Source organism: Urocitellus parryii, chromosome 5, assembly GCF_045843805.1.
Source record: "Urocitellus parryii isolate mUroPar1 chromosome 5, mUroPar1.hap1, whole genome shotgun sequence".
Lineage (NCBI taxonomy): Eukaryota > Metazoa > Chordata > Mammalia > Rodentia > Sciuridae > Urocitellus > Urocitellus parryii.
The window spans coordinates 19,038,071-19,059,876 of NC_135535.1; the positions used below are offsets into that span (position 1 = coordinate 19,038,071).

The window sequence follows — 21,806 nt, forward strand, 5'->3', positions numbered from 1 at the left end:
CCTTTAATTGATGCAAACTTTGGGGTTTTGTTTTTCTGAAAATTTATTTAACACAACCACATTCTTGAAATCAGGTTTGTTGTGTCTAAAATTTTATTTCTTTCAGCATTTTGAAGACATTAATTCTACTGTCTTCCTGCTATTGTTTCTGCTGAGAAGTTGGTTGTTGGTCTAATATTCTGTTTTAGAAAATGTATTTTAGAAGACTTTTCTTTCTAGCTTCAGTTGCTAAGATTAATATCTCTAGCTCCCTCTCTCTTCCTCTTTCTTTATCTCCCTCCCTCCTCACCCCCTCCTGTAGGTGTGTGTTTTCTGAAGTTTCCCTACATTATTTCTAGCTATGGATTTGTTTTTAGCTGCCTGAAACAAATGTGGCTACTGGTGGGTGTCATCTAATATGGAGAATCCTTCACCATTGTCTCTTCAAATACTGCCTCCTTCCTATTCTCTTCTCATACAACTCAGATTAGATAAACGATGGAACTTTCCATTAAAATGCTCTCTGTCTCCAAACCTCTCTTTTTGTCTTCTCTTGGATGAATTCTGAGCAGTTTTTATAAATCCATCTTACAGCTGCATCTAAGCATTGAATTTTTAAATTTCAAGTGTATCTTCATCTCAAAGTTCTGTTTTTTATTATTTTTCATTGAAACAGTTTTATATTTATGGGGTATAATATGATATTTTGGTATACATGTAAAATGTGGAATGGTTGAATCAAGATAACATTATGTTCATCACCTCATTTTTTGTAATGAGACTTGTAATTTTTTTTTATTAACCATTTTGAAAAATGTACTACATTATTATGAGCTGTGGTCACCATGCCCTAAAGTAGATCTCAAAAACAATTATCAAACTGAATTTTTGTATCCTCTGTCCAACGTCACCCCTCCTCCTTCGATTTCTGGAAACCAATATTCTACTTCCTATTTCTATTAGATTTTCTTTTTCAGTGTTTCCCGTATGAACAGATACTTTATCCATTCCATTCTTTATCCATTTATCCACTAGTGGACACTTAGGTTTATTCCATACCTTGGCTATCGGTGATAATGCTGCAGTGAATACAGATATGCAGATATCAATTCTATATACTATTTTCAATTCCTTTGGCTATATTCCCAGAAATTTGATTGCTGTATCATAGGGTAGTTCAATTTTTAATATATTTTTAATTTTTGATATTTTGAGGAACCTCCATATTGTTTTTTATAATAGTTGGCATAATTTTCATTTCTACCAACAAAATACAAGGTCTACTTTTTCTCTATATCCTTTTCAACACTGTTTTCTTTTTGATATGGCCATTCTATCAGATGTGAGGTGCTATCTCATTGTGATTTTAGTTTGCCTACTGGGCATTCTTTATATACCTTTTGGCCATTGTGTGTCATTTAGGTCCTTTACCCATTTTTTGATTGGGCTTTTTATTTTTTTGCTCTTGAGTTTCTCATATACTTAGGATATTGATCTCATCAGATTTATAGTTTATAAATATTTTTGCCCGTTTTATAGGTTCTCTTCACACTTGTTTCCTTTGCTTTGTAAAAGCTTTTTTGGGTTCATATTCAAAATATTGCCCAGACTAGTATTGTGGGGCTTTTCCTTCATGTTTTCTTCTGGCCGTTTTACAGTTTCAAGTTGTACATCTAACTCTTTAATCTGAGTTGATGTATATATAAGGTATGAAATAACAATTTGATTTCATGCTTCTGCTTGTGGATATTCGTCTTTATTCGTCCTTAACCCATTGCATGTTTTTCAGACCTTTATTTAAAAAAGTCAATTGTCTGTAAATGCATGGATTAATTTGTTATTTCAGGATTTTTGAATCCTGTTCCATTGGTCAGTGTGTTTGTTTTTATGCTAATATCATGCTGATTTGATTATAGGTCTATTTAGTTTATTTTGAGTCAGTGTCACCAAGTTGCCCAGACTATCCTTGAACTTGCCATCTTTCTAGCCAAGTAGTTGTAATTATAGGCATGTACCACTGTGATTATTCTTTATTTATTTGAAGTACTGGGGATTGAATAATTCCAGGGGCACTCTATCACTGAGCTGTATCTCCCGCCCTTTTATTTTTTTGAGACAGAGCCTTACCAAATTAATTGCAAAGGCCTAGAACTTGCAATCCTTCTGTCTATCACTAGAATTACAGACATGCTACCACATTCTGCTGCAATAATTATTTTTAATCTGATGTCTTTGTAGGTTCAAGTCTGCTGTTTTATTGTTTTTGTTTGTAGTACTTTATTTGCATATGTAAAGTGCATGTATATACAAAATTGTGTTTGATTGGACTATATCTTCAGGAACTTTTTGAGGCCTGGGTAGAGTTGCTCATCCAAGAGAAAATTGCCTTTGTTTCTGTCAGGTGCTTGAGGCCACTACCAACATATGACCACTTTGAAATATGTTGTCATTTTTTTTGGACTGCATATTTAGTGTGAATTCAAGTCCCAGACTCATGATTAAACATAGATTATTAACTTGATTTTGCTCTAAAGTTGCTTTTTCTTTCTCCTGGCTTCAACTCATGTTGGGTATTTTGCATGGTATTTCTTTTTTTGTTTATTTTTCTTCTTCCCCCTTAAGGGCCTTCAGTCTATGTAGAGATCTTTGATATGATGTCCTTCCTTGTGTGGTACTGAGCTTTGTCTCCTATTCCTTGCAAACAGAAGCTTTAAGTCATTTGATGTGGGCAAATGAGACCTTCTGACTCTGCACACTTTGCTACACAGTTGCTTCTCTGGATTTGTCTTTTTTCATTAATTCTATAATGGAAGAGGTTCTTAAGTTATTGTCCACATTATTAGAGATAGGTGGCTTGACTTTTAAAATTCAGTTTCTTCTTACCTTCCCAAGATAATAAACTGAAGTCATTTTAGTAAGACAGAGCTAGGTAAGTAAGCTGACTTTACTGAGCATATATACCCAGAATCAAATATCTAAGAGCACCAGGCAAAGGGGCACACACCTATAATCACAGAAAGTTGGGTGACTGAGGCTCCCAAGTTCATGACCAGCCTCAAGAACTTAGCAAGACCTTAAGCAACTTAATGAGACCCTGTCTCAAAACATGAAAAGGGGTTGGAGATGTGGCTCAGTGGTTAAGTGCTCCAGTGTTTAATCCTTGATACCAAAAAAAATTTTTTTAAGAATCTTAAAAGTAAATTAATTTGAATATTATTTGCATATTTGCTTTTCATGAACTATTATGGTACATCTTTTTTTAAAAAATATTTATTTTTTAATTGGACACAATTTTGTTTATTTTTATGTGGTGGCTAAGGATCGAACCCAGTGCCTCGAACATGCTAGGCAAGCGCTCTTCCTTCCACTGAGCCACAACCCCAGCCCTATTATGGCACATTTTACATACCACATGAAAATCACTGACATTCACTATAATGACTTTGAAGCATTTTAAGGCCCCAAAATATCTAATCCAAACTTTATGTACATTTTTATATCATCAAGTTGATAGTCCATGTATAATCATTCATTTATTTAGAATGTTCTGATTTTGAAAAATGTAACTTTTTTCTTGAACTTGTTATAAGATATGTTTACTATTAAAAGTAAAATGTTTCCTAGAATAAACCATAACACATTTACTGCTTGATTTTAGTTGTGTTAGGAATTTATTTTGTAAGGCCTAAACAACTTTGGTTTTGTTATGGCTTAATCTATAAATTAGTTTAATTTCAGTCTCCAAAATATTTACATGGCCTCCTGATAAATTTTTTATTATAATGAAATTCAGAATATTTGTTTTATTTGTCCTCCAAACGTGTTATTGTATGTGCTTAGGAGGAGGAAGCAGACATTGAAGGAATTCAATATAAAACTCTTCGAACATTTCACCATGGAATCAGGGTTGATGGCATAGCTTGGAGCCCAGAGACTAGACTTGATTCATTGCCTACAGTAATCAAGTAAGTTTAAAGTTTCAAATGCAGTATTTAATAATGTTCTCTGATTATGTTAAATGATGACAAGTCTGATTGTAGAGACTGTTTCCTCCGTGCCCATTTTCCATGACTCTAGATGATTCCATATTTTGACATTGCTATTATTAAATTAGGATTATCATATTTATTTGTGATTTAAATATGCAGTCATGGCAATGATGACTTGACCATGTGTTTGGTCCAAACTACAAAGATCTTTACCTGAAATTCATATGAGTAATTTGAAGTCTTCACAGATTCTTCTCTTATTTTGCCACCTTAATTACTGAAAATCCAACTTTCTGAAAAACTAAATTTAGTTGAGACAGTAATGCCTGCTGAAGCCGTCTATACAAGGGCTTATATCTTGTGATCATTCCCTTCGTTGCTCAGTGCATGTTTGCCTCCTTTTAATGAATTTGCTGCAATTCATCACTTTGGGGTTTTTTTGTTTATTTATGATAAGCTATTCAAATCCTTTTTGGAACTATACAAATGAAAGTAATACAGAAAATATTAACCAGCCGTTAATTTTAAAGTTAATATTTTGGGACTGGAGGTATAGCCCAGTGCTAGAACACTTGTGCAGCATGCCCTGGTTTCAGTCCCCATACTGCCAAAAAGTTAAAGAATATCTTCACAGCAACCTAATGACATAACTTTGTCCTTTCCAAATAAATTACATAGTTCTCTTGTGAAAAATAACACATTAAAAATTTAGGAAATGCAGTAATATGAAAAGAAAGAATCCATTTATACTTCCAGTTCACTGTTTTATACATAATTGTGGGCAATTGTGATTAAACTTAAAGTAGCCTTCTTTACTTTATATTTTTTTCATAGTGTTCCAAAATAAGTACATTCATAACTACATAGCAAGTAAGGTGTGACTTGGCATCGCTCTTAACCATCATTAACATTTAGCTTACATTTAAAAAGAAGTTCTTCTTGGACAGGGATTATAGCTCAGCGGTAGAGCATTTGCCTTGCACATGTGAGGCACTGGGTTCAATCCTAATGCACCATAGTAAAAAATAAGTAAATAAGATATTGTGTCCCATCTGCAACTTAAAAATATTTTTTAAAAAAAGCAGCTCTTCTTGATGGATTCTCTTTAGCATATTATTATCTTGAGTTTATTTTCTTTCTCTTTAGACGTTTTCTTTTTCGTGTTCCATTTGCTTGCTTTCCTTTCATAGTGGCTAGAAAATAAATTGTTCACCTTACTTTACTTCTCTGAGGTTTCTGATTTAATTAAGAGATGGATTAAATGCTCCTGAAGTAGAAGAGATTCAAAGAAAAGTGGAGCAACACCAGGCATTCATGTACTGATTTATAATTGAAGAGACAAATCCAGAATGTTGTAACATTTTATGTGTTTTCAAAATAAAATATTTAATTTGCCTCCTATGTGCTTTAATGGGCATATAATATTTCCTACAACAGAGCTACAACATTCTCCTTCCCATCCTCAGGAAAAGCATGATTATGAATTATAAAACATTCCAGTGAAAATTGGAGGGAGGGACAATAGGAAGGGAAGACTTTACTTACAGAGGCTAAAAATGGATTTGTTTGGGTTTTTTTGCTTCCAGATTTTGTACTTCAGCTATTGATATGAAAATTAGATTATTTACTTCAGATCTTCAAGATAAAAATGAATATAAGGTATGTTGACAAGTATAATTCATAAATATTCAGAATTTACTTGAAAACATGTTATTATTTTTCTTTTAAGTTATTTATCCTAATTTGAAATGAGTTTTTATGGTCATCTTCAGAGTTTGTGATTTAGGGACTCATTTATTCTGTTATATACGGTAGTAACTAGGTTCTTAGTAATGACTGAAGATTCTAAATCTGATATCATTTAGTAGTAAAATATGAGGTAGAAACAGTAAATAAGAAAATGTCAATCATAGTCGGGTATAGTAAAAATAAAATGGATGCAAACATACTTGGAGTAAGAGTTGAACTCAAGGGAACAAATGGTAAGGGCAGGATAGCCCAGACAGGCTTCTAAAGTGGTTAAGAGCTCAGACACAGGAGCCAACACCCCTGCATTTGAAGCCCAGCTCTACAGTTTAGTAATGGTATAACCTTAGTTTAGTAATGGTGTAACCTTAGTCAAGTAATCTAATCTCTGTAAACTCTTACCCTAATCTCTAGGGAAAAAGGTAATCATAGCATCTCCCTCATAGAATTATGAGCATCGCTTGAACTCATTCATGTAAAACAGAATGGTACTTAATACATAATAACCCTATATACGTTTATATAGGGTTATATATATTACATTTTCTGGTAATGTAATAGCCCTCAGGATGGGTTGAAATTGTTATCACATTTTCTTATAAGAATGGTATTGCCTTCTTGACTTTCTAGCAAATTAAAAATATGTTATAAAGCAAAGTTAAACCTTTCCAATCATTTAGAGAGTAGTGAAAATTATGCTTTAAGCTGTGTGCAATAGGGATAATGTATTGTACATATTGATTAATCTAAGGCTCTACCATGAATAACTAAATGTATAAATAGCACATAAAATTTTTACCTATTGAAAGTTAATATGCTCATTATGATAAATATTAAACATTTAATGTTAATTTGTCTCAGAACAGAGGAGAATCATTGGAGAATTATTTGGAGGAGTTGGGTTTATTAATATTACACGGAAATGCTTTTTTTTCCCCCTTTTTTATCATGCATTTCTATATAGTGAACAGATCAAATTCAAGTTTTTGGAAGGAAAGGAGAGAGGAAGGAAGAAAATCCATTGAGATATTCAAATATCTGGCAGGCTTATTTGGGACTTCAACTATAAAGATTTTGACAAATGGAATCTTGCCTGTTCACATTGTCCTCCAGCTTACAACTTCCCATTTGTTCCTTCTATGGTCAGAAGGGGATTACTGTGTTGATTGTGACTTTGGGCTTATAATACTGTCTCCAGTGCTGGCAGTTACATTGAGCAAGAGAAGGAAAACATTTGAAGGTGAAGTTCATATTATGTATATTAAGCAATAAGTGTGAAAAGCACTAGATAACAAGGTAAAAAGCTTAGAGGGACTCAATCCCAGTACCCCTAAAAGGTTTTTGAGCATGTGATAAATGAGAAAGGAGGTGAGACAAGGACAGGTACAGTAAAAAAGTATGCATGTTTTTGGAAGAAATGCATACAAGAAAAGTTAGACTAAGCTAATAAGCAGTGTGTTAAATGACTAACTTCTTTCCAAGACAAACCTTCCCAAAAAGTGGGTGTATAAATCATGCTTTAAAAATAGCAGCTTGCCAAAGAAATATTTATAGAAAAAAGAAACATGCATTGAAATCTCTTGGCGCAGAGAAGTAAATATATTTGATAGGAATATTGTAGATTATTTTCCTGTTTTCTTATTAAATTTCCCATTTTGTCAGGTATTAGAGGGTCATTCAGATTTCATTAATGGTTTGGCATTTGATCCCAAAGAAGGTCGAGAAATCGCAAGTGTGAGTGATGATCATACCTGCAGGTATGTGGCTTATGTTATAACCACATTTATAAATTTTCCTTTTATTTTAATGAGAATACATATTTTAAAAATTAGATAGGGACTAGGGTTGTAGCTCTGTGGTGGAGTGCTTACCTAGCAAGTGTGAGGCATTGGGTTCGCTCCTCAGCCCACATAAAAATAAATAGTTAAAAATTATTATATCCATCTACAACTTAAAAAAATGTACATGCAGATGTGAAGTTTTAATAAAGTTCAACATTTATATAAATTGCACAAATTATTATAAAAGAAACATTCTATTTAAATCAGAGATTTGGCACCAATGTGATTTTCAAAATCAGTGAAGTCAGTTTTCATCCCAGTTAATGGAAACTTTCATTAACTTTGTGAATATCTTTCTGCCTCTTATTTTAGATGTACACTTTTGTAAAATTTAAATATACATTAGATCCAATATTGGGCAAGATCAATAGAACAATAAAAGACCATTATCATATTATGAAGTTATGTCACAGATCATGCTTAAATAAATGTATAATGTATAATGATGAACTGCAAATCTCAACTTGTTTCATGAGACTCATGGAAAATTTGGTATTTTGACAAATTCAAAAGTCTTTATATAAGGTTTTCTGCAAATACATTTCAGTATCATGTTCTTCCATCCTACCCCCTAGTCTAGAATGGATGATGTAACTATAACATTTTAATAGTTCCTAAAGCTGGAGAATATCACAAAAACAAGCTGAAGAGCAAGAGTAGGAGGTGGAAATAAACTGAGAAGTCAGGAGTGAAATGAGATAATCAGTCATTAGAGGAGTACCAATTTCTTCATTGGCTTTATCAATACTGTGATCAAAAGACACTGCTCTGCTATTTTGCATAGTTTTAAATAATTGAAAAAGCTTTGTCAAAATCATTAATATTTATTAATTATTATATACATATTTTAAAACTATTAAATATCATTAATAGTGATGTAATTAATAGTGATATAATAGTAAAATTGCTGGCTACTTTTTTATAATTTTTTATCTTTATAGAGCTCACCTTTTTAAAGTTTCAGAATTATAGGCCATTATTCTTTATGTATGCACTGCCTGTTAAAATTTTTATGTCAGGGAGATGAAAGATTTATATGACATTAAAATTTTAGGTCCCCAAGTATTTACAAAACCAAGTTTGTATAGAGACCTTAAAATGGCTCATTTTCAAGGTAATAAATCACTAGATATAAATATTGGCATTTCAGTTCTCTAAAACATATTTCAAATCACAAGCATTTGGAATAATAAAACTTGAAAAGGGAGGAAATGGGAGTATTTGCAAGCCAAGGAATAACCTGTGAATGGTGAATAACAGCCAGGGAGATATAGGAATACTCAGAGGTCTATGATTTTTTTTTTCTTGTAGTAGACGTTTGAAGTTTTTTATAGACTAGTAAATTTCTCCAAAAATCTTGGTGATTTCAAGCTTTCTTTTATTAAACAATAAGAATTTTAAGTGTTATCACCTTTCATTATCATCATTTCATAAAAGAAAGGACATAATTCCTTTATAAAATAAAGGGCTTAGCTACAGAGTAGGTCCTTTAAATAAATTTATCTTTTTGAAAAACTATTTACATTGTGCCTGAGTGTCTGATTTTGCTAGATTATGGTTGATGGTGTTACTGTGTAGCAGGTATTCATACTCCTTACCCCCTCTAATGGAGGGAGATTTTCCTATCCCATTGGGCTTAACTTTGTGACTCATTTAGGCCAGTGTGATGTTAGCAAGTGTGACACCAGCAGAAGCTTTAAATGTTTTACCTGGTTTGACTTGACCTCTTGTGCTCTATCATCTGCGGTAAGGTGAGCATGTCCTAGATAGCTAATGGCCCCAGAATGAGAAAGACTAGAACAGATATGGAACCATCTGGCATTATGAAACAGCTTCCCATAGACCCATGAGGAAAAAATTGTGCTTATTTTTGTAAGCCTCTGATATTTTGAAGTTGGTACACATCATCATTACAGTAGTAGCTGGGTAGCTAAATTTAGAATTTGTCAGTTTAGTTCACTAACCAGAAGTAAACAACAACTCTGACTGGCTAATAAAACTAAACAGTATGGACAGAATTATATTAAAAAAAAATACAACCACCAGAAGATGCAACTATGTAAAACAAGAAGTTAAAAGAATAGTATCATTCATACTCTCACAGTTGTAAAGGAGAGAAATTCTAAAGGGATACCCAGTAATAGAAATACATTTCAGTACCACCATCTTCATTAACTCAAAGGATAGACTTGCCAAAGTACAAATAAGGACACTAGCACATGGAAAGTGTGTAATTTGGACAGAGGGAAGAGCCATTTACATCATGGGTATGACTTTTCACACTGTCTAAAGTAATGCCACTCTGGGCCTTCATGTTGGTGGTAAAGGTACATTATTGAAATCCTTGTCTGATCTTAGTCAAAGCCTTTATCACCTTGGGAACAGATGATACCAGGCATAAAATAAATTAAAAATGAAAAAAAAAAAACCTGTGCTAAATCCATATAGAAGATCAATAAAGAAACAAAGGACTTCAACAACATAAAACTAGATGTAACAGACGTACACTAAAACACTCGAAACATTTCCACCATTAGCATAATACACATTCTTCTCAAGTGCACATGGAGTTTTTTCAAGAATAAACCATATGTTAGGCCTTAAGACAATCATCAGTAAACTGAGAAAAATGTAAATCATATTAGACTGCAATGAAATAAAACTAGAAATTAAGGAATACTGTAAGAATCTACAAATTCATGTTTATTAAATGTGGCACTCAAACATCTAGTGGGTCAAAGAAGGAAATACAATGCAAAATATTTTGAGATGAATAACAACAAAGTACAGTGTATAAAACTTATGAGATGCAGCAAAAACAGTGCTGGGAAGGAAGTTTGTTGTGTGAACCTACATTAGAAAAGAAGGTGTCAAATCAGCAACCTAACTTTATACCTTAGAACTAAAAAAAAAGGACAAACTAGCACCACAGCTAACAGAAGGAAGAAAATAAAGATCAGAGGATAGAGAACCAAAAAGTTGGTTCTCCAAAAAAATTCAACAGAATTAACAAGCTGTTGACTAAACAGAAGAAAAGAGAGAAAGTATACCCAATAAATATAATCAGAAAAAAATGAGGATATTGCTTTTGTTCTTAAAAAATATGAACAATTATTACCAACAAATTAGATAATCTAAATGAAATGGACACATTCCCAGAAATACAAAACTGCCACAACTGCCTCAAGAAGAAGGAAAATCTGATTAGACCTATAACAAACAAAGGAGTTTGAATCTGTAAAAAAAAACTAAAACTCCCAACAGAGGACATAATGCCTCACTTGTAATTTCCACCAAACATTTAAAAAATTAACACCAATCTATCTCAGAGACTTTCAGGAAACCAGGAGGGAAAACATTTTAACTTATTCTGTGAGGCCAGCATTACTCAGATATCAATAACCCTTAAGAAAGAAAAGAAAATACAGACCAGTATCCATTATAAATATACATGCAAAATCCTCACCAATGTCTAGCTAAAGTGAGGAAAATTTCTTAGAAGAAAATATAAGGACAAATCTTAAAGACCTTGGAGTTGACAATGGTTTCTTAAATACAACACCAAAAAACATATAAAACAAAAGAAAAAATGCATAAATTCAACTTAATCAAAATTTAAAACCTTTGGGCATCAAAAGAGGCTGTTAGAAGGGTGAAGAGATAACTTACAGGGTAGGAGAAAATATGTGTAAATCATAAATCTAGTAAGAGTGTTGTATTCAAATACATGAAAACTCTTATAATAATTCAACAATGAAAAGACAACCCAGTTTAAATGTGGAGAAATTACTTGAATAGACAGTTATACAAAGAAGTTATACAAATGTTATTCAGTACATGAAAAAGTGCTAAATGTCATTATTATTAGGGAAATGCAAATCAAAACCACAGACATTCACTAAAATAGCTATGATTTAAAAATGGGACAATAACAGGTGTTTAGGAAAACGTGAAGGAATTGGAACCCTAATACTTCACTGGAATCATTATAAAATGGTACAGTGCAACCATTATAGAGGATAATTTTGCAGTTTCTCAAAAAGTTAAGTGTTGAATTATCATGTGTCCCAGCAATTCTACCCCTAAGTATATACCCAAAAGAATTCCGGAAATGTGTTCAAATAAAAATTTGTAAAGGAATATTTCTGTCAATGCTATTCTCAAAAGAAGAAAATAGCTCAAATGTGTGGATTTATCAGTGGATAAATGGATAAACAAAATGTGGTATATCCATATACCGGAATATTCTTCATGAAAGGAATGAAGTATTGATACATGCTACAACTTGAATGAACCTTAGAAATATTATATTAACTGAAATAATCGAGACAAAAAGGCCACATTTTCTGTGATTCTATTGGGATAATGAATATGTTGTGGAACTACATAGTAGACAACACTGTAAATGTACCAAGTGCCCTTGTGTTATGTATTTTAAAAATGTGAATTTTGTAGTACATCACATTTTTTAATGCTAGGCTTTAATATGTAAAATATTATAGCTTCATCGAAAGAATATTTTATTGTTGCACATATACAACAAAAGAGACTACAGCATAGCACAGTCTTACGATATAGTCTTAACATCTGTACTATAAAGGGCAGAGAAAAAATGTCTCTGACCCAGTGTCTCTTTTTTTTTTTTTTAAACTATAGAAATTTATTCTCTTTTTTTTTTTTTATTGGTCGTTCATAACATTACATAGTTCTTAATACATCATATTACACGGTTTGATTCAAGTGGATTATGAACTCCCGCTTTTACCCCGTATACAAATTGCTGTATCACATCAGTTACCCTTCCATTGATTGACATATTGCCTTTCTAGTGTCTGATGTATTCTGCTGTCTGTCCTATTGTCTACTATCCCCCCTCCCCTCCCCTCCCCTCCCCTCCCCTTTTCTCTCTCTACCCCTTCTACTGTAAATCATTTCTTCCATTTGTATTATCTTGTCTTGCCCCTCCTTTCCTCTTATATGACATTTTGTATAACCCTGAGGATCGCCTTCCATTTCCATGCAATTTCCCTTCTCACTGCCTTTCCCTCCCTCCTCTCATCCCTGTTTACTGTAAATATTCTTCTCAAGCTCTTCGTCCCTACCCTGTCCTTGTTTACACCCCTTATATCAAAGGAGTCATTTGGTATTTGTTTTTTAAAGATTGACTAGCTTCACTTAGCATAATCTGCTCTAATGCCATCCATTTCCCTCCAAATTCTAAGATTTTGTCATTTTTTAATGCAGAGTAATACTCCATAGTGTATAACTGCCACATTTTTTTTATCCATTCATCTATTGAAGGGCATCTAGGCTGGTTCCACAGTCTTGCTATCGTGAATTGAGCTGCTATGAACATCGATGTAGCAGTGTCCCTGTAGCATGCTCTTGTTAGGGCTTTAGGGAATAGACCGAGAAGGGGAATAGCTGGGTCAAATGGTGGTTCCATTCCCAGCTTTCCGAGAAATCTCCATACTGCTTTCCAAATTGGCTGCACCAATTTGCAGTCCCACCAGCAATGAACAAGAGTGCCCTTTTCCCTGCATCCTCTCCAGCACTTATTGTTGTTTGACTTCCTAATGGCTGCCAGTCTTACTGGAGTGAGATGGTATCTTAGGGTAGTTTTGATTTGCATTTCTCTGACTGCTAGCGATGGTGAGCATTTTTTCATGTACTTGTTGATTGATTGTATGTCCTCCTCTGAGAAGTGTCTGTTCAGGTCCTTGGCCCATTTATTGATTGGGTTATTTGTTATCTTATTGTCTAATTTTTTGAGTTCTTTGTATATTCTGGTTATTAGGGCTCTATCTGAAGTGTGTGGAGTAAAGATTTGTTCCCAGGATGTAGGCTCCCTATTTATCTCTCTTATTGTTTCTTTTGCTGAGAAAAAACTTTTTAGTTTGAGTAAGTCCCATTTGTTGATTCTATTTGTTAACTCTAGCGCTATGGGTGTCCTATTGAGGAATTTGGAGCCCGATCCCACAGCGTGTAGATCATAACCAACTTTTTCTTCTATCAGATGCCGTGTCTCTGATTTAATATCAAGCTCCTTGATCCATTTTGAGTTAACTTTTGTGCACGGAGAGAGATAGGGATTCAGATTCATTTTGGTGCAAATGGATTTCCAGTTTTCCCAGCACCATTTGTTGAAGATGCTATCCTTCCTCCATTGCATGCTTTTAGCCCCTTTATCAAATATAAGATAGTTGTAGTTTTGTGGATTGGTTACTGTGTCCTCTATTCTGTACCATTGGTCCACCCGCCTGTTTTGGTACCAGTACCATGCTGTTTTTGTTACTATTGCTCTGTAGTATAGTTTGAAGTCTGGTATCGCTATACCGCCTGATTCACACTTCCTGCTTAGTATTGTTTTTGCTATTCTGGGTCTTTTATTATTCCATATGAATTTCATAATTCTTTTATCTATTTCTACAAGATATGCTGTTGGGATTTTGATTGGCATTGCATTGAACTTATAGAGAACTTTTGGTAATATCGCCATTTTGATGATGTTAGTTCTGCCTATCCATGAGCAGGGTATGTTTTTCCATCTTCTAAGGTCTTCTTCTATGTCTTTCTTTAGGGTTCTGTAATTTTCATTGTATAAATCTTTCACCTCTTTTGTTAGGTTGATTCCCAAGTATTTTATTTTTGGGGGGGATATTGTGAATGGAGTAGTTGTCCTCATTTCCGTTTCAGAGGATTTGTCGCTGATATACAGGAATGCCTTTGATTTATGCGTGTTGATCTTATATCCTGCCACTTTGCTGAATTCATTTATTAGCTCTAATAGCTTCTTTGTAGACCCTTTTGGGTCTGCTAGGTATAGAATCATATCATCTGCAAATAGTGATAATTTAAGTTCTTCTTTTCCTATTTTTATGCCTTTAATTTCTTTTGACTGTCTAATTGCTCTGGCCAGTGTTTCGAGGACTATGTTGAACAGAAGTGGTGAGAGAGGGCATCCCTGTCTTGTACCAGATCTTAGAGGGAATGCCTTCAATTTTTCTCCATTCAGAATGATGCTGGCCTGTGGCTTATCATAGATTGCTTTTACAATGTTGAGGTATGATCCTGTTATCCCTAATTTTTCTAGCGTTTTGAACATAAAGGGATGCTGTACTTTGTCGAATGCTTTTTCTGCATCTATTGAGATGATCATATGGTTCTTATTTTTAAGTCTATTGATGTGGTGAATAACATTTATTGATTTCCGTATATTAAACCAGCCTTGCATCCCAGGGATGAATCCTACTTGATCATGATGTATAATTTTTTTGATATGTATTTGAATCCGATTCGCCAGAATTTTATTGAGGATTTTTGCGTCAAGGTTCATTAGAGATATTGGTCTGTAGTTTTCCTTCTTTGATGTGTCTTTGTCTGGTTTCGGAATCAGGGTGATTTTGGCCTCGTAGAATGAATTTGGAAGTTCTCCCTCTTTTTCTATTTCCTGAAATAGCTTGAAAAGTATTGGTGTTAGTTCCTCTTTAAAGGTTTTGTAAAACTCTGCTGTATACCCATCCGGTCCTGGGCTTTTCTTAGTTGGTAGTCTTTTGATGGTTTCTTCTATTTCCTCTATTGTTATTGGTCTGTTTAGGTTGTCTATATCCTCCTGGCTCAATCTGGGCAGATCATAGGACTCAAGGAATTTATCTATGCCTTCACTATCTTCTATTTTATTGGAGTATAAGGATTCAAAGTAATTTCTGATTATCTTCTGTATTTCTGAAGTGTCTGTTGTGATATTGCCTTTTTCATCCCGTATGCTAGTAATTTGGGTTCTCTCTCTTCTTCTCTTCGTTAGCATGGCTAAGGGTCTGTCAATTTTATTTATTTTTTCAAAGAACCAGCTTTTAGTTTTGTCAATTTTTTCAATTGTTTCTTTTGTTTCAATTTCATTAATTTCAGCTCTGATTTTAATTATTTCTTGCCTTCTACTTCTTTTGCTGTTGTTTTGCTCTTCTTTTTCTAGGATTTTGAGATGAAGTATGAGATCATTTATTTGTTGGTTTTTTCTTTTTTTGAGGAATGAACTCCAAGCAATGAATTTTCCTCTTAGAACTGCTTTCAATGTGTCCCATAGATTCCGATATGTTGTGTCTGTGTTTTCATTTAACTCTAGGAATTTTTTAATTTCCTCCTTGATGTCTTCTAAAACCCATTGATCACTCAGCAACCTATTGTTCATTCTCCAGGTGATGCTTGCTTTTTCCTTTCTTCTTTTATCATTGATTTTCAGTTTCATTCCATTATGATCAGATAAGATGCATGGTATTATCTCTACCCCTTTGTATTGTCTAAGAGTTGCCCTGTGACATAGTATATGGTCTATTTTTGAGAAGGTTCCATGTGCTGCTGAGAAAAAAGTGTAGCTACTTGATGTTGGGTGGTAAAGTCTATATATGTCAATTAAGTCTAGGTTGTTAATTGTGTTATTGAGTTCTATAGTTTCCTTATTTAACTTTTGTTTGGAAGATCTATCCAGTGGTGAGAGAGGTGTGTTGAAGTCTCCCATGATTATTGTATGTTGGTCTATTAGACTCTTGAACTTGAGAAGAGTTTGCTTGATGAACACAGCAGCACCATTATTTGGGGCATATATATTTATGATTGTTATGTCTTGTTGGTGTATGGTTCCCTTGAGCAGTATGAAGTGTCCTTCTATATCCCTTTTGATTAGCTTTGGCTTGAAATCTATTTTATTAGATATGAGTATGGACACTCCTGCTTGTTTCCGCGGTCCATATGAGTGATATGATTTTTCCCAACCTTTCACCTTCAGTCTATGTATATCTTTTCCTATCAAATGCGTCTCCTGTAGACAGCATATTGTTGGGTCTTGTTTTTTGATCCATTCTACTAGCCTGTGTCTCTTAATTGGTGAGTTTAAGCCATTAACATTTAGGGTTATTATTGAGATATGGTTTGTTCTTCTATCCATATTTGTTTATTGATGTTACTAAACCTGATTTGTTATCCTTTTTGACTACTTTCCCCCCTTTACTGTCCTACCTCCCATTGTTGGTTTTCAATGTTATTTTCCATTTCCTCTTCCTGTAATGTTTTGCCAAGGATTTTTTGAAGAGATGGTTTTCTAGCTGCGAATTCTTTTAACTTTTGTTTATTGTGGAAGGTTTTAATTTCATCTTCTAACCTGAAGCTTAATTTCGCCGGATACACGATTCTTGGTTGGAGCCCATTGTCTTTCAGTGTTTGAAATATGTTATTCCAGGATTTTCTAGCTTTCAGAGTCTGTGTTGAGAGATCAGCTGTTATCCTGATTGGTTTACCCCTAAATGTAATCTGCTTTCTTTCTCTTGCAGCTTTTAAAATTCTCTCCTTGTTCTGTATGTTGGACATCTTCATTATAATGTGTCTAGGTGTGGATCTCTTATGATTTTGCACATTCGGCGTCCTGTAGGCTTCTAGGATTTGGGATTCTGTCTCAATCTTCAATTCTGGGAAGTTTTCTCGTATTATTTCACTGAATAGACTGTTTATTCCTTTGGAATGGAGCTCTGTGCCTTCCTGTATCCCAATGACTCTTAAATTTGGTCTTTTGATATTGTCCCATAATTCTTGGATGTTCTGCTCATGGTTTCTTAGCAGACTTGCTGAGCTGTCTATGTTCTTTTCCAGTTGAAATACTTTGTCCTCATTGTCTGATGTTCTCTCTTCTAAGTGATCTACTCTGCTGGTAGTATTCTCAATTGAGTTTTTAAGTTGGTTTATTGTTTCCTGCATTTCTAGAATTTCAATTTGTTTGTTTTTTATTACCTCTATCTCCCTGTGAAATTGATCTTTTACTTCCTGGATTTGTTTGTCAATGTGATCTTTCATTGTCTGATTTTGCTGTCTCATGTCTTCCTTGAGACTCCAGATCATCTGAAGCATATATATCCTGAACTCTTTATCTGATATTCCATCTGTTGCAGCTATTACCTCTTCTAAAGTTGAGTTGACCTGCATTGCTTGTGGTCCTTTCTTTCCTTGTCTTTTCATACTGCTCGCGTGTCTTTCTGCTTGGTGCAACTGTTGTGTTTTGAAATTTACCCCCTATTTATTTATGTTGCTCTTGTATACTTGAAAAGTCTCCCTTGCAGGTGCGGGCGGCGGCTGTGCCCCTATTCCAATTGGGGTGACGTGTCTACAACGCTGGCGGCTCTCTGGGCCTGTTCCGGGAGTGGAAGGCGGCTCTGCTCTGTCCCTATTCCAATTGGGGTGTCGTGACTACAATGCTGGCAGGTCGCTGGGCCTGTTCCGGGCGTGGGCGGTGGGCTTGGCTGGCGGGATTCCACCTAATGGCAGTCCCTAACCTCCCTGCTTGCTAATTAATGGCTTCTCTGAGGCGCCACGCCTTCTGTAGCTGCGGGGCAGGCCGCGAATCAGTTGGCCTGGATCTCCGGGGTCCTGCTGCTGGCTGTTTTGATGTTGCAAGCTGTTGGAGAGTGGTGGTGTATTCTTCAGCTTTCCCGGATGGTGGCCGCTGACTGCCTGGATGGAGTGTCCGCTGTTTTGATGTTGCACTCTGAAGGAGAGTGGCGGTGTATCCTTCAGCTTTCCCGGATGGTGGCCGCTGACTGCCTCGGTGGAGTGTCCGCTGTGGGGGATGGGACTGTACCGCTTCCTTCCCCTTCTGAGATCCCGTGCTCGGCCCAAGGGTCCGTGTGGGCTTGGCTGGTGGGATTCCACCTAATGGCCTTCCCTAACCTCCCTGCTTGCTAATTAATGGCTTCACTGAGGCGCCACGCCTTCTGTAGCCGCAGGGCAGGCCACGCGAATCAGTTGGCCTGGATCTCCGGGGCCCTGCTGCAGGCTGCTCCAGTGTCTCTTTTAAAAAGTAATTTTTGAAATTACTTCACTATTTTGATCTATGCACATTTTCTAATGTTTGATTTTGACATTTCTAAGAGAGAGATAATACTATAATTAGTTAGTAGATTGGTGGCCTTAGTAACACCATTCTAAAACAGCCTATTTCCTCAGTAGATTTATGAAATACATGTATTTTGTTTGAAAATTGGCATTCTGAATCACACAGAATAAAGATTCACACTGTGAACTAAGGTGCTACTGATAATATGAAATATTATTATGGTAGAAGATTGGTTAAGTTTTTATCAGATTCCTTCTAGTTTTAATCTATGATCTGTGCAATATTTATGAAAACTGAGATCTCAGTTTAGCCTATTGAGAACAATATATAGTTACAAAAAAATTAAAGTGCCTTAATTATATTATATTTTTATAGAATAAATAAACACATGTTTATAGAATAATAGTGTTAAAACTACATATGTCTGCATACTGAAATAGTCTTTTTTCCTCTTTATAATGAATTGGATTGCATATCAGAAAATAACAGGAAATTTTAAGGCAAAGGCAAGACTACCAAGTGCATGGTCCACGTATATTATTGGCATAGAGTACAGTGTAAATAGTGCCATCTGGAGTTCTACAGCATCATAGCCCTGAGCAAACTACAGTATTACAATAAAGGCTTGTGTTAATCATAATAGAACAAGTTAAATAGGCTTAAGAGAAAGAGGAAATAATATAGCAAAACAATCTATAGGATGTTAAGTTGAAAAACAGAAGGAAAATATTGCAAATCATCCAGTTTGTATATGTATAGTATCAAATAATTCAGTGTTTTGCCAAGGAACAAAGTATTGAAAAACATTACAGAAAACTTATCTTCTTTCTTGAAATGTTCCCACCTTTTATGAGTTTCTAAAGCTTAGTCTGTCATTTGAAAGTTATATAATTATTAGTATTGGTGACTCTTAGCCACTGCCTGCCCTGTGGCACCCCAATCATTAGGACAACCAAAAATGCCACTTACTTGTTGAGAACCACTGATATATTATTTTTATGGCAGTATTTTGAGCATTTAAAATAATGCTACAAAATCATAAATCAGTGAATCTGGGTAGGAATGAATACAACTATGTATGTGTCACAGTATCTTTATAAAAGTGTTATTACAAAAAAAAAAAAAGCATCTAACAGATGTGTTTAACAAAAGAAATTCCCCAATAAATTGTGGGATTACTAGCCATTCAGTATCTTGTATGAACATATATACACACAAATATGTATGTGTACATACATTGGGTCGTATGATTACTGGTTTGATCTGTGTGTATTATATGTGCTCTTCTATGCAATTGTACAGGAAGACATAAATACTGACATTCATAGTTATGACCCAGTATCATCAAAAGGAAGTAAAAATCATTACAATGTTTTAGAGGTAAAAAAAGTACATATTCATTTAGATAGATTTATTGTCTTCTGCCTCCAAAAGAAGGTAAAAGTGGTATTTAAATATTTTAATGGGTTAAGCTTATTATTTAAAAAACTCACAGAACATCTCATTCCCAGTTAATGCCAAATAGCAGATGTTCTTTTATATCAGAAACAGTACCATTCTGTAAGAACAAGTCAGATCAACAAGTATTTAGTAAACACATTCAGTAGAATCAACATTTAGTACTTTGGGGGATACAAAAGAAACATACAACCCAGTACTCACTGTATCTACAAAGGATGTCAGAAGTAAATCCATTTTCTATTCCTCCTTACCCTTCAATAATTTTTTAAGATATTAGATTAAAAATTTATGGCAAAGGAAAATTGACTATAAGACTAATGAATTAGAGACACATAAGGTACCATTCCCTTCGTCTGTAAAACATGAAATAATTGTAAATGTCATGTTCTAGCTAGGATCATTTTTTTTTTTTTAAAGAATGGGAGAAGGGACAGGATATAAGAAATAAAGAATAACTTTGTTTTGTTTTGTTTTTAGGAATATAATCACACTATCGGATAAGGGAATACTAAATTACCTAAGCTAGTCACTAAGCCAGTAGTATAGGGTTACAAGAGGAAAAATGTTAGAAGAGGGAAAACAATGTTTATCAAATGTCTTTTGTGTACCACATGGTGAGTTCTTGCCATATCACCTTTGTCTTGATACATTTGAGAGTCTTGTAAGATCTCTAATTAGAGTGCAGTAGTCTTTCTCCCCCACCCCAGTTGGGATCACAAAATATGTGATATATTTAAAAACAGTCCTAGTGGGAAGCAGACAAAAGGGGACTGAGAACCTTCTGAAGATAGGCCAATGAACTATTCTTAGGAGGTAATCCGTGTTTAGGAGCACATAAACCATGCCTAAATAATTCCAGATATGAAGTGAAATCAGGATAAATTCCTATTACTCATTATAAGGTTATGGTTAAGTGAGGAAATAAAGTTCGCTGCTTATCTTCTAAAATTCCCTCTAATTTCTAGAATATGTTTAATCAAGAGTAATTGTTGTATAAGTTTAGCAGAGCTTTGAGAATGGAGTAAAATTGATAGTTTGTGTTGTTTGATAATACTCTCAATAAATAGAAGTTAAGGATTCTGTGTATAAAAAAAATACTGTCTGAAAATAATAAAACCTTGTGATCATAGTTTCAGACCTTTTTATTCAATGAATAAAACCAAATGTTAATGAAAGATTATTATATCCTAAAAATCAATAAAGTGATTAAAGAATTTTCTAAAATGTTGCATGATGATGTACTGCTAACACCACTCTGTGATATTCAACACTTTGTTCTTTCTCATGTGCCCTTCTAGATGAAATACAAAACCAGTATTTATTAAAGTCTTTTACCAAACCAGTGATTACAGTAATTTCAGCTTGCCTTATGTGGCCCTCATGTGGTTACATTAAGTGAATTATATAAATGGGAGTCATGTACAAATACTTTTCAGGTTTACTTTGAAATCCTTTAATGTGCATAATGAGGACTACTTTGCCTTATCTATAGTTTTCATATTTAGCATGTAGTCAAATTTTAAATTGTAAAGTTTTATCGAAACTTTTGTTGGACATCATGAAATTCTCATATTTCCTAGATAGTATAAAGGGTATATGTATTAAGGATTGTGTCAGTTAAAGAACTTACAAGTCCTACTCTGAACTCCTTAAAGATGAAATTATATATGATCTGTTTGAAAACTACCATATGGTATTTCTTTGCAGTTGAGTTTAATTCTGATGAATGTGACAAAATTTATCACAATTCCCTTCCTTGAAAAATCTACCTATTAAGTTTTTAAATGAGATGTTAATTCTGCTATGGGGTATCTTCCGTTTCTCACTTCTGGGATATTAAACTTGTAATTTCTGCTTAAATTAATTTAATTAATTTCTCTTTTTAGTTCTTATTCAGAAGTTAGTAAAATAATC

At 34.2% G+C, this 21,806-nt stretch overlaps 1 protein-coding gene across 2 annotated transcripts in view; it reads left to right on the forward strand.

The window, feature by feature from the left end:
* Positions 1-21,806, forward strand: part of Nup37 (nucleoporin 37) — a 43,604-nt gene that overhangs the window by 8,038 nt on the left and 13,760 nt on the right. For both annotated transcript variants that reach the window (XM_026397838.2, XM_026397846.2), the window contains exons 3-5: positions 3,820-3,944; positions 5,555-5,627; positions 7,377-7,471. In XM_026397838.2, coding sequence (XP_026253623.1) covers positions 3,820-3,944; positions 5,555-5,627; positions 7,377-7,471 — 293 coding nt within the window. The remainder of the gene's footprint in view (positions 1-3,819; positions 3,945-5,554; positions 5,628-7,376; positions 7,472-21,806) is intronic.